At 43.7% G+C, this 14,542-nt stretch overlaps 1 protein-coding gene across 2 annotated transcripts in view; it reads right to left on the reverse strand.

Moving 5' to 3' along the window:
* agmo (alkylglycerol monooxygenase) overlaps positions 1 to 14,542 on the reverse strand; it is a 487,986-nt gene that overhangs the window by 138,570 nt on the left and 334,874 nt on the right. For both annotated transcript variants that reach the window (XM_041183159.1, XM_041183160.1), the window contains exon 9: positions 5,282 to 5,416. In XM_041183159.1, coding sequence (XP_041039093.1) covers positions 5,282 to 5,416 — 135 coding nt within the window. The remainder of the gene's footprint in view (positions 1 to 5,281; positions 5,417 to 14,542) is intronic.

Consider the following 14,542-nt stretch of genomic DNA (forward strand, 5'->3'; position numbering starts at 1 on the left):
CCACGTCATTTAGATTTTCAGTTCGGCAGGCGTGCAGCTGGGCCAACTGCATGCCCGCCGAACTGTCAAAGGCCTATTAAGGCCATTTAAAAAGTAATTAACATGATTAATGGACCCCAGACGGGCTTCTGAAAAAACACGAAACCTCATCCATGAGCGAGATAAGGTTTCATGGGGGTATTAACATTTTTATAAAATGTTTAAATAAAAGAAATTGACATGTCCCAGCTCATGTGACAGTGGCACATGAGTGGACATATCAGTAATTTTTTTCCCCTTCCTTATTGAAATTTTCAAACCTGAGCCTCAGGGAGATCTGTGTGCTTTATCGTGCACATGCGTGAGAGCGCACTCCTGGCTCAGGGAATCCCCCCCTGCAAGCAGACGTCATGCTGGCAGGCCTTAATTGGCCCACCCACATAAAATGGCGGCGATCAGGAACCCACCCGCTCCCACACATCCCCCTCGATGGGGGGAAGATCCTGCCCATGAAATTTGACCCTTGATCTGATTGTATTTCTTTAGGTAAACCATATCTTGTAAAAAATTTAATGAACCCCTCCACAATCTTCTTAGTTGTAATATTTCTTAAAGGTATTGCTTCAGGAAACCTGGTAGTCACATCCATTATTGTCACTAAACACTGATTTCCACTTTTAGTCTTAGGCAGTGGTCCTACACAATCAACCATGATCCTGGTAAAAGGTTCTTCAAATGCTGGTATTGGGACTGTTCACTCCTTGTGGTTTTTCTGTTACTTGACATGTATAACAGTTTCTACAAAATCTGAATACATCCCTGTGCAATCCTGGCCAAAAATAAACTTCTGTATCTTTTCCTGTGTTTTCCTAATTCCTAAATGACCCCCATTGGATTTCATGAGTAATCCGCAGAATATCATTTCTATACCCTAATGGGATAACAATCTGATGCAGCTCCCTCCAGCCTTCATTTGCCGAGACATGATCCAACCTCCACTTTCTCAATACCTTCCCGAAGATAATAACGTACTAGAATACATTTTATCTTCTGATATAATTGCTTTAATTGCAAATTATTTATCTGCATCTCTGCAAATCTCTTTGAGTTAAACATTTCAACTGAACCTTCCTTCCTCCTGAACAATGTTATCAAATAAGTGGCCAGCTGCTTGGATTTTGACACCCTCTTCCTGCCTTTGATCTGCTTGCTTATCTTGTTTATCTTGCTCTTCCCTATGGGCCTTTAATCTCATTATAACACAATCAGGAAATAACCCAGGATGTTCCTTCTGTAACACTTCTGTTGAAAACACCTCTACAGGCTGCTCAACTACCATAGGCATCACCCACATTTGCAATGCAGCTTTATCATTACCAAGAATAAATTGAACCCCTGCAATGGGCAATTTTTCCACCATTCCAACTATAACTTCACCCGTCTTCCATCTGCTCTTTAAATTTACCTTCCACAACAGAATAGATTTAGCATCTCCATGATTACCACTTACTTTCTCCTGCAACGCTCCACCTGAACAACAAATATCACTATCCCACAATGTCAAGGTTTGACTAGCCCCTGTGTCTCTTAATATTTTAACATCTTTACCTACTCCACCCTGAAGATTTAGAAAGGCTTTCCATTCACACACAAAGTTTTTAAACATTTCTGCAACCCGCTCCTCAGAATTCTCTCGAGTAAATTGTGAACACATTCCCATTTCTTCACCTTTCACTGATTCTCCCTGTTTTATCTGTACACAAACCATTGGTTTCTCCTGTGTCTGAACCTCAGAATCCACAGTGCTTTTACTTCCAGAGCATTTCTGTACCCCAACAATTCCTACAGATTTTTCCTGCAATCTCCAATACACTGACTTTGTGTGCCCCACTTCATTACAATGAAAACACCTCAATTTTTGAATGTCACTTCTACCTTCAGCACCTTCCTTTTTATTCTGAGAAAAAAATTTCCTGGGAACTTCGAGCTACTCCTTCTCTTCCCTGACTACCTACCTTCCTTTCACCTTCCCAATTTTTATCGTTTTCCAATTTGAAAGGCTGACGAGAAAAAGGTTTAGCTCTATGAACTAACTCATAATCACCAGCTATCTCTACTGTTTGTCTTATAGAATTAACCCTCTGTTCCCCCACATGAGCTCTCACCAGCAAAGGGATTGAATCTTTAACTTCTTCCAAAAGAATGACTTCCCCAAGAGCTGTATATGTTGTCTCTATTTTAAACGCCCGTATCTACCAGTCAAAGTTACTTTGTTTTACTCTTTCAAACTCAAAATAAGTTTTCCCAGACTGTTTTCTCATATTCCTAAATTTCTGCCTGTGTGCTTCAGGATCCAACTCATATGCAATCAAAATAGCTTTTTTCACCACGTCATAATTCACTAATATTTCTTCTGAAAGCGAAGCATATACCTCAAGTGCCCTACCAAACAACTTAAACTGTAATAATAATGTCCAGTTTGCATGTGTCCATTTCACCTGTTTAGCTAGCTTCTCAAATGAAATAAGGGATGCTTCAATATCTTTTTCCTCAAACTTTGGATGAGTTTGTACAAATTTAAACATATCCCCATTGGGTTCTACTCCAGAGATAAATCCTTCCTCACCTAATGGCATCTCTTTTCTAACTGCCAACATTCGCAGTTGGAATTCTCTCTCTCTCTCTTTCCTGCTTCTCTATCTTCACAATTTCTAATTCCCTTTTAAAAGCCATTTCCCTGTCCTTTGCTTCAAATTCAAGCTTTTTCAGTTCCTTGCTTGTTCAAATTCAAGTGTCTTCATTTGTAACTGAAGTCTCACTACCTCCAGCTGTGACTCACTAGTGTCAGGTTTCAATTGCAACTGTACATGCTGTGCTATACTTTTAACTATATCTGATTTCCTAGCACCCCCAGGTAACCCCAAACAGAGCTATCTCTTCTACTCCAAGACAGGTCTTAACAATTGCCAAAGCCACCTTGCAGACTCACCACTTCTAAAATAGCTCATCAACTCCTGAACTCAAAATGCCTCTCACACTCATTACCTTTAAGATTGACCAATTCCAAACCAGTCAAGGAATTAGAAATACATTTATCCTGCTAGAGCCCCCAGTTATCATGACCAATGCATTTGGTAAAGCTGAGTTATTTAAAAATCCTGGAGGGAAACTTTAAACAACTGTCACAACCTATAATTTTAAGTGTTATGTTTGAGGTGCAACACTAAATTCAGGAATCAGACCACCACTTCTCAAAGTTTTACATTAAACTAAATAAAACATTTTATTAATTTACACAGGTTAATATATATATATATATGGCTTCAAAATACTACAATCATAACTTTTAACAAATTCCCAAACTAATCTCCATTAAGGCAACAGCAACCAATAGACTTAACTAGACATCAGGCAAAACATTTTCACTGTACGAATTCAAAATGAGATTCTTTTCACTTTGGTTCCTGTGGAGATATTTGGAGGCTTACAACTGCCTTTTGATCTCACATTGCCTCTGTCCTGTACACACAAAACTGCTGAAGTTATACCTACCACCGCCCATCGAATATAAATTCTCATTGTATCACCAGCCTCTTCTAACAATAAAACTCCTTTCATAGTACCAATTTTATTAATAATATAAACATATTGCTTGGTATCTGCAAAATAGGTGTCAGTTTTCACCCCACTTCTTGAATGCTCAATCAAAAAATGCAAAAGCACTCTCTCTTACATATCAATACTCATATATATCAAAGCATCCAGACTAGCTGTCTTTAATTCAATTAAGACTAAACCTTCATTTTAAAAGAAAAATATTTTCCAATAATATTATATACATTAATGGCTTCATGACACCATGAGAGACTGCAGTATTGATATGTCATGGTATCAGTTAGTGTGACTCTGTATATTTCTGTTGTTCCAATGCCTGACACCAGACTGCCAAAGCTACTGCTCTACCCGAAACTCGGTTGCAGCAGGAGATTCCCAGGAGGACAGCGGAATTGCTTTAAGGGTGTCCTCAAAGCATCCCTGAAGAGGTCAAACATACTGTTGACTCATGGGATTCCCTGGCTTGTTACCGGTCAAAATGTAGAAGCCTCATTCAGCATGACACCTAATACATCAAAAAACTTCATCAGAATGTACACAGGTGAAGTTGAGATCTCGGAAGGAATGCACAAACTACTAAACAGCCTATCTACCCAACACTGCAAACACCACCTGCTCCATGTGTGGCAGAGTCTGCAGATCGTGCATTGGCCGCCTCAGAACCCATTGAGCCAGAGTGGAAGCAAGACATCCGAAGGGACGTCCTAAGAGCGAGAGAGAGAGTTCTCAGATGATGCATTATTATTTTGAGTGTGTCATCATTTGGAAGTGAAGCTTTGTATTTTAATAAACTCTATTGGTTACGATTTGCAACCACCTATCTTTTTGTGGGAGATTTTCACTTTGAAATTTGAGATAAATCATAAGAAACAACTTAAATTATGCATTGTTCCAGCTAATGTACAGGGCGTCACAACATTTTTAAGCAATAACATTGACGATAATGCACTTCTGATGGGTTAAGATGTAAACATTTCCGATGGAGGTAGGAATTACTGGAAATAAATTGAAGGTCATTTAGTGTACATCTCCCCTCTCTTATCCCCGATTGCATTTTGTCAAGTATGAGCTGTCAATGAAGTCAAACTTTGAACAAAAAAGCAAATCATTTCAACATCCATTTCAAATCTTCCACTCTTAATGCTCCAAAATTTATTTCAACATTCCGTGATTCATTCTGTTTCTGAAGACCGGTCTATAATTTTTCCCTCAGAAAGGCAGAATCCAAGATAAACAGGGAAGATTAATGACGGGAATAATTAAAAGGTGTACTGTTGAAATACTTAAATTGGTTAAAAATAAAAACAGGTTTCTGTGTGTCATTTTTCCCCAAAAAATATGTGCGTTCTGTAGCTTCCACCAACACATAGGTCACTGTGGATTCAACCACAAATAAAAACCTCCACATCTGCAGCCACTATCACCCCTAAATCTGTTATATAAACAGGAACAAATTGCAACATCGTCAACATATAAATGTTGTAGATTCTTACATTTTGATTTGTTTTTCATTTCTGAAATACTTGAGTTGTGTTAAGAAAGATGGCATAACTTTAACAAACTGAATTAGAAATTCCAGCTTATCCACCAACTCCCACCCTCCACGCCCACCAACACCTCCCTATCATCACAACCCTCCCACCCCCCCACCCCTCCACTTAAGTGAATACTATGTTCCATTACATACTGTGGGAATATCTTCAAGACAGCCAAGTCTGGGTTTGCCTGGTTCCCACCCTGGTCCATTGAAGATGACAGAAATTTTGTTGTTTATGCCAGGGGTAGCCCAAAATGTCTTCCAAATGTAAAGCAAGTGATGGCACTGAGTGAAAAAAAAAGAAATTAACAAAAATTAAACAAAATTAAATTATGTCAGCTTCTATTCACCTCATTCTTCAAAATGCATATTCCCAGTCCAGTCTTGAGAAGCCTCATTGATCAGTATGAGAAGAATTTTAACTCCCAAGAACAGATCTGCTGGGGAAGGATGAGAAGCAAAATTACTTAAATTCTCAAACCTGACTCCATCCTTCCCATGTCCAATTTTAACAGAGGTAGGTTGAGAGTTGCGCGGACGAACTACTTTCAGCAGGCACTGCTAAAATCTTTTAAGAAGGCAGAGTTCCCCCTTTCTGACTCAATTTCATCTTTAACGTTCGGGTACAAAAGGAGATTAAGTGTATTTATTGAACTGCTTGTGGGCCAAGAGTGTTTCACCCAGGCCTAATAATCTTGCCTTCATGCAATCAGGCTCTTGTGATCGGTTGACACCCATTCCCCCACAATGTCAGATTCACCCCCAGCCCTGCCATGTCCAAATCAATGACCTTCCTCCATGATGTCAGCCTTACCTAACATTTGCCCCCTGGCTCTTCCCAGCACAATGGACAGCCAGCCTATCAATCAGGCTGGCTGGTGTGCAGGAAATCTGTTGAAAATATTTAAAAGGCATCCAGCCGTTAAATTTGGCAGGACATGTGGAAACCCATACCTACAGGTTTCCCTTCTGAAAATCGGACCCCTCTTCTCAATTTTCAACCTGGATTAAATATCATGGCCCACGGGTTGGTTAATATGTCAGCAATCATAATGAAGTCATTGTTCAGACCAACTTGTTTATGATCAATGAGATATTTTTAATACCCTGCCTTTCTTTTCAGAAAACAAGTAGAATAAGCAACATTCCACGACTAATCTGGAAAGAACATGTTTGCAAAAACCTCACATGCATGTCGAATAAGACAGTCTTTTCTCCCCATATGACACTGATATGCACAAAACTCAAAGATTAAGAGTCATTTTTTTATTTTTTAACAGCTATAAAACAAGGGCTTGCAAAATACTTTAAATTAGAAGCAGGGATGTCCATCCAGGCCAAATCCTAGATGTGAAAATTTCTGTTGCAAGACATATCCTTAAGGAACTGAAGGAAATAACATAAACATTGCTAAAAGCAGCTAGATGCCCTTCATGGGATGTCAAGTGCTACATATATATTGGCCTAGATTTCCCTGGGGACTTGCACCATTGCATTGGCCGTTGAATGATGCAAAAGGAAGTGGAAATTATGAACTCAGTGTTTAATGCCATTGACAGCATAACTCCATGTTTTCTGGAATTTTGCAACCTTCCATTGTTAACCTGACTGGAAACAGAAGGTACTTACTGTAGCTCTGCACCTACATGAAATACATGCTGATCACGATTTCACGCATTTAAGCCGGTTTTCACATTGCTGCCACTTAGACTTTAAAGATAATAAATTGGTAGTCTGGCAGTGGTGTGATTTATGGCTTTGAGATGAGTAAGAAAAATAGAAAGCCAAGGTTAAACTATATTCAATAGGCAATATTTGTCCCTATAATTTTGTGCTGGTGACTAGCCCGGGAACATTTAATCTGCCTCAAGTCATAAAAGAAAAGGCAATTTTTAACTTATTTATTTAGTCCTGTAATTAGCTGAGTAAATCAATTGTCTTGATCTCATACGTGTACAAGTGTACTTGACCAGTACATCAGCGTTTAATACAAAGCTTGATCGTGAAATAATGTTTATTGGAGAAGTTACACTTTCATTCACTGGAAGCCTCCCATGGTTCCAGATGGTGAATGTGCTGCTTTAACTTTCGGAGTAGCACTGAGTGCCTGATTTGCTTCTATATTCCTAATGTTGTATCCTAATTGAAAAACAAAATTTGGAGTAAGTTAGCAATTGCAAAGTTGTCACACTAGATAGGGAGATTTACAATATATATAACAAATGTTGCCATTTCAGGAAAATCTGGGTCATTCTTGCCCATTCCCTGAGCTGCTTTTCTTTCTCTTTATCTCTGTCTTCTTCTCTGTGATCTTCTCTCTCACCTCACACCTCCCTGGCTGTGAGATTTAGGATGGTTTTCCTTTGACTGCTGTCACTGATGAGTGCAAAGTACCAACAGAATGGCAAAGCAAACCAGCACAATCCATATAGCTTTGGAGTCATGTTTCTGAGACAGGAGGATGTAACATCACACTCTCACACATGTGACTCCTCATGAATTTGGGAGTGTTGGTACATCTACTTAGAATGCTAGATCCATATATTCTATACTATTTGAAAATCTTAAGTTATTCACTGAAATGGAAACTTGAAAGTTCTTGTAGGAATTTTAGATTCTGTTGTCTGGAAACTTGGCTTGGTAGCATTGCAAACGTGGATGGATGCAGGCTGCAATTTTATCTGTTTTCCTCATTTATATCTGACTGGAAACGTGTGCTTGTCAGTAGCTACTTTCATTGCAACATATGCATCTATTGTTGAAGGAGTGAAGACTGCACAACTCAATTACTCAGGAGTGTATAAACAGATGTCAATATTTTTCCAATATGCTTATATGTTGATACATTAGAGTAGAGACAAGTATAGCTTCCAAATAAAACTGATCAAATGTTGGATGCTAACTAATGTGAATTCAAGGGGAAAAAAATACAAGAAAGAGATGGAGTTGAGGCAGCCTCTCCAAGCTGGTTGGTAAATAGATACCTCTGAATTTTCCCAGGCAAGCGTTTCTCACCTCGCCATCTGAAGAATTAATAGCCTTATAGCCATTTAACGCTCCATAGAGTGGGGTCTTAATGAGAGGTGAGGGGAAGGCAGCACTTGCAGGAAGGCAGATCTGGGGCTGCACCTGATTTGGGAAGAGGACCTCTGATGGAGACGCATCCGCCGCCCGCCCATCTCTCCCTGCCCTTCCATCTGAGGCCTGAGCAAGGTGACCTGCTGGGCTTCCCCCGTGCCCCTGAACTCCTCAAGGTAGCCTCAAAATTGAGGCCAGAAATGAAGCAGCCCCTAAAAAGTCAATAATTGGCCACTTAAAAGCCTCAATCGGGGTGAGAGCCAGTGAGCTGCCCTAAACCTCGTCCATCCCCTGTAAAATTGCAAAAAGGTCAGGTGTGGGCAGGAAGACACAGGAAGGCCACCCAGGGACTTTTACGAGGCACGTCCCTCCCACCACCATCACTAGCACCCACCTACAAACCAACCGGTAACCACCTAATAAACTGATTACCTTAACTTTAAACTCAAAAGAAAAGATACCCCTTACGAGAAATGAGGTTGCAACCCAATCTGAAATGTGGTATCGACGGCTGATGGATCAAATACCGAATTGCAAAATCGTAATGCACAAAAGATGGCAGAGGTATATAGGAGATGGATTTTCAATTGTCAACGGGGTTGGGAATGGGAGCAGGCGTGATTTAAAAAATCGTGATCCCAGAAGCATCTCTGGGTCCTGCACCTCTGGAGTGCACTCCAATTTTCAAAATGAAAGCAGGGAAGGAAACAGGGAACCCGCTTACCTCCAATAATTGGCCTATTAAGCTCTTTGAGGAGCTTGTTAATGGCTGGAGAGATTGGGACTATAATTTTTTTAAATGCATTTGACAAACCCCAACAATCTGGTGCATGTTAGTGTGGAGTGTCGGGTTAAAAGCGGGTCAGAAGGAAAGTTTTTTTTAATGAATAGAAAATTATCAGTTCCTAAGGGATCTTGTGCTGAATCATGTGTATTGCCTCTCATTTGGCCATATCAACAATTTCTTAAGCTTTTATGCTGCTGGCCCTCTGAGGTGCTGCCTGCCCTCTTCAGCAAGACAGCAACAGGCTCCATCATTGCTGACGGCGACCTTGTTCGCTCGTGCTCTGCCGGCAGCGCCAGCTTCCTGGACACGCTCGGTGCCACTAATCAGAGCATTTACATTTCAAAATAGTGCCGCTTGTTGAGGTGCGGGGGTGAGGACCTGGAATTTTTCAGGGCGTCAGGTTCCTGACTCCACTTTGAAAAGTCCAGCCTAGAGCATTTGCAGATATTAACAAGTGCATAATCGATCTGTTCCACCTTTCCCAGTGCATGGTGAGGACTTTCCATTTTGTTTAAATTGTATTGTAAGGGGGCATTTCCTATTGTCTGTTCAGTCACTTTTGGAAAATTATTTAAAATTATAGCCATATTCTATCTGTTTGGGATTCCTTTCCTTGTTGAACTGTCAGGGTATTTAAGTATTTAGAAGTTAGTATTCAAAAATTATATATTTTTAAATAATTCACTTTGGTTCCTTTCAGTTGATGAAGAACATAGAAGATAGGATGGTCCGGGTCATACGGAGTTTGGATTTTGTGTTTTCTATAGTGTGTACTTCACCAACATTAATAAATATTTTCTCATTTTAAATTGAAACTAACCACATTTACAAATGTCCATAATAGGAGAGTGAAGTACTATAGATGCTGGAAATCTGAAAAATAAACAGGAAATGCTGGAAATACTCAGCATGCCAGGAGGCATCTGTGGTAAGAGAAACCGACTCAAAGCTTCAGGTCCACGATCTGCACTAGTTCTGATGAAGGGTCACTGAACTGAGTTTCTCTCTGCACAGATGCCACCCGATGTGCTGAACATTTCCAACACTTCTCGTTTCTACTGGAGCAAAAATAACCTTTCTTCTAACCTTGTAAGCCTCTTATTCCCTTTCAGCAAGAAACCCAGCAGCAACTGCTTGAGATCTGGTTTGGCACAACAATATGATTTTTTTAAAAAAGCAAAGACATGAAGAAAACATAAACAGCTTGCTGACCAATAAAATCAATGTCAAAGCAATAAATTGATAATGTAAAAAAATGAGTGATTAATAAAAATGGCCATTAAAAATACCATTCAGCAGGACTAATTAATGAAACCTTTCTCACCTTTTCATTTAAGAAGCACAGCTAGAGAAAGAGAGACAGACTAGGCCTGAGTTTTTGGTCACCAGGGAAGTGGAAGGAGGCAGGAGCCAAGCTAAGGGGTTGGATCTAACTAACAGCAACCTTGTGATCACCTCTGGTGCCCACACTCCAAGCTGGCCTCAGTGGAATTAATATGAAAGTGGGGGTTGGAAGCGGGTTGCCTTCCAGCCTTGGTTTTCCTCCTCTCTCCACCCTGTGGGCAGAATTTTCCCAAATTTGCACTAAGTGTGGTAGCAGGCGGGTGAGATGACGTGCTGCCCACCTTCATTAAATGGGGGCTGCAGTCTTCTTGCCTTTGAGGGCCATGTCTCTCTCGCAGCAGTGGTGAGCTGGAAGCAATGAGCGTTGTACTTGCGCCTGGCCTTTAAACATGGTAGGTTGATGGTGGGTGGGTGAATGAGGAGCGTGCCCACCTCATTATTTATGCATTCCAGGAAACATGCAATTTCAACATTGGGCATGCTCCTCATTTGCCCCCTCCCATCACCCCGCCACATTTAAAGGCCAGCTACAAGTACAACGCTCATTGCTTCCAGCTCACCACTGCTGCCCAGGAGACATGGCTCTCAAAGGCAAGAAGACTGCAGCCCCCCCCCGCCCCCCCCTTATAATGACGGGTCCTACAAGGGACTGCTGGATGCTGTAGAGGCCCGCCGGGATCTCCTGTACCCCTGCTCAAGGGCACAGGACAGGCAGCAACATGACCAATCTGGCTTGGGAGGCGGTGGCAGCAGTGGTCAGTGCCAACGCCCTTCAGAAGAAGACAGCCACCCAGTGCTGCAAGAAGATGAACGATCTCCTCTATTCCACCAGGGTAAGTCACTCTTCTCATCACTCTCAACTCACACACTCACAAACCCATCACATAGCCACAGCGTCATCACTCACTGCCAGTTCAAGGGACATCACCATTCCCTCTCTCACATACACCGTCATTGTCCTCATCCTGTCCTTGGGACCATTCACCACCCGCACTGGCCAGGCACATTTATCATCTGGCCTGGCAGGCGTCCTGCTTACACTCTCTCCATGTCTATTCATGCAGGACAAGCTGACACAAAATAAGAGGGAGAAGCCACAGACCGGTGGCAGAATGCCCGAAATCAAAGTCCTCACAGGCTTTGAATACAGAGCCATCCAGCTGTCCAGTGTGGTCTGGGCCATTCCTGTGCTGACGGTGAGGTTGGTGCTGCTGTACCAAGTGAGGATCCAGCAGTGCAGCATCATCAGATAACCATGCTGTGAGTGATGCGTCCTGTTTCACAGGCCACAGCCGGGCACTAATTATCTTCTCTTGCTTTCGCAGGCACATCTGCCAAACAGCCGACAGAGTCCATGATGCAGGGCCTCCAATCAAGCCCCGAAGAAACCTCTGAAGAGGAACCTGGAGGCACCTTCCCTAAAGCCCCATCACAGCGCTCACCCACACCATCCACCAGTGCAGAGACACACACTAGTTGGGCCCTAGCTTTACAGTAGCCCTGGGAGCACATTGCACTGTCTGATCCATTGCAGGTGGCGGCAGGGACTTCCCAGGTTTCTGACACTCGGAGGACTGCTGGAGGCCAGAAATCTGCTGAGTCCAGGTCAGATGACGAGCCTTTGGACTCAGTTGTGTTACAGTTGCGGGAGCTGCAAAGGCAAGCTCAGGAACATCAGGAAGAGATGTCCACTGCACTCCTCAGATTGCAAGGCACGATGGAGGACTCCATCCACCTTCAGGCTGAGGTGATAGTGCTGGCATTGCAATGCACTGAGGTCAACACTGGTAGGATGGTGGCTGCCATGGAGACCTTGGTCTTGCACTGCTGCATGGGCTTAACTCCATCATTGATGCCAGAGTTGGCCTCCAACTGTGTGTAGGCGAGAGGGGCATCAGACAACTCGATCTCACTCCAGCTACCCCTGCTCCCCAAGGAGTCAACCTGGGGTTCCTGGGCACCCATAGCGAGGAGGGTCTGCAGGAGCACACTCCAGGGCCATCCATCCAGGTGACTCCGAGAGTGTCCAGTCCATCCGACTCTCCTCTTCCTATGACCTCAGCATTTGTAGCTCCACAGGCCGAGGAGGATGCCACTGCCACACAGCAGGGCCCTGAAAGCAGGGTGGGGCCCTTCAAATCTTGGCCTTCCAGAGGACATCCACCAAAGTCATCACAGATAGGGCGCAGTGGTCAGTGGGCTGCCTCCACCTCCACTGTGGATGAACGGGGAGCACCAAGAAGTAGCGGCAGGGTTAGGACAGTTAAGGAGAATTAGTTGCACAGCCTGGGCATGGGTGTTAATCACTTGTACATACTGTTCACTATTGTCAATAAACTCCCAAGAATGTCTCCCTGCCTATGGCTCCTTGTTCTGATGAGCAGTGTTCTTGTCACTCAAATGTGAATCCTTTCTGCACAAGACAAAGGCAGTTGTCTCAGTCCAGGACCTCTTCTCTGTGCTCTGTGCAGCCTTCAGACCACAGTGATGGTCCAGCCTCAAAATCCCTGGAAATATTACTGATGCCTGCACTTCGGCAGTGCTGATTATTGCTGTCAGAATGTAGTGGGCAGGAGTCACAGAGTTCCATCATTCTCTCTGTGTGCTCTCAGCACCTTTAAGGAGGGGCTGGCCCCCATCTCTTCAGCATCTGTGACCAGAAATGCTGTGCTCCAGCTCCCAAAGGGCTCAGGTACTGAAGGTGAACAAAGCATCAGATGCTTCTAAAGTTTCATGGATGCATCTCTCTGATATGACCCTGATCACAGAGCGCAAGCGAGCTGCCTGCAGCCAGACAGGAGTCAGACATTCTCAGAGGCAATGTAAAGATTTATGGAGTGTCCCCACTTCATTTCATCATCATCTTCCTGCAATCAAGTAACTATTAGGGCCTCCACCACCTCTCCATGACAGGATCATTCTTAGAGGGTATTTGCGCTGCCATAAGCCAGACTGGAGTCAAATGTTAACAAATGCAATGTGAGGAACTATGGCGCCTTCTCACTGCATGTCTTCATCATCCTCCACAAATCTAGCAGTTATGAAGGCCTCCTGAGTGCGCCTGCCTCGTCTAGCCTCATCCTCTCATCCTTGCCTCTGAGGACCTCCTCAGCCTCATTCCCATCAGCGTCTTCCTCATTGGAGGGGATGTGCAGCTCCTCCAACTGTTCCTCAGCCAGCTGGTCTCCTTGTTGGAGTGCCAAGTTGTAAAGGGCACAGCAGACTACGACGATGCGTGGCACTCTCTACGGACTGTATTGCAGGGCTCCACCAGACTGGTTCAGGCATCGGACCTCATCTTCAGCATGCTGATGGTCTGCTCCACCAAGCTGCAAGCTGCAGCATGAGCCTCATTACGGCGTCACTCTCCTGCAGTCTGAGGCCTCTGCAGAAAGCCCTTGTCCCCAAGGAGCCACCCCTGCAGCTACCGTGGACCCTGGAAGACTCCAGGGATCTGTGAGTGGCCGAGGATGCAGGCATCGTGCATACTCCCTGGAAACTGTGCGCATACCTGCAGGATGTGTATTTAGCGAATGGGAGCCATCGTGGTTCATGTAGTCTACCTTGTATTGTTGAGCACCACATGAGTGCAGTCAAACGCACCCTGTGACTGTAGAAAACTAAAATTCTGGATGAATCCAATCACTCTTGCATCCTGGCTGTCCCGATCCTAGGCAAAATGCAAAAGTTGTGTGCCCTCGCAAAGATGGCATCTGTGACCTTAATGATGCATTTGAGGCTTGTGATATCCCACAGAGGTCACCTGTGGAGCCCTGGAAGGAGCCACTGGCATAGAAATTGAGCACCACTGGCACTTTCTTAGCCACTGGCAGTGGATGCCTTCCATATCCCCGTGGCACCAAATCCTGCAGTAGCTGGCAGATGCAAGCAACCAGTTCCCTAGACCTTCGCAATCTTCGGCGACACTGGTTCTCAATCATCTGCAGCAATGAAAGGCAGTGTCTACAGACCCTGGGTATCACTAGGCGCTGACCAGCGCACTATGGCTCTTGAGAGGCGTGTGCGGGAGCCCCAGCTGCCCCTTCTTCCTGAGGTTGCTGTTTCTGCCTTTGCAAGGTCAGGAGCCTCAGTCACTCTCTCCTCCATCGTCTTCACACTCTGTAGGCCATCAGGCATACAGCTAGTTCACCAGGCTCTATGACCCTGATGTACTCCTCCTGCAGGATGAAAGAGAGAGACAC

This window comes from Carcharodon carcharias, chromosome 3, assembly GCF_017639515.1.
Source record: "Carcharodon carcharias isolate sCarCar2 chromosome 3, sCarCar2.pri, whole genome shotgun sequence".
Classification (NCBI taxonomy): Eukaryota; Metazoa; Chordata; class Chondrichthyes; order Lamniformes; family Lamnidae; genus Carcharodon; species Carcharodon carcharias.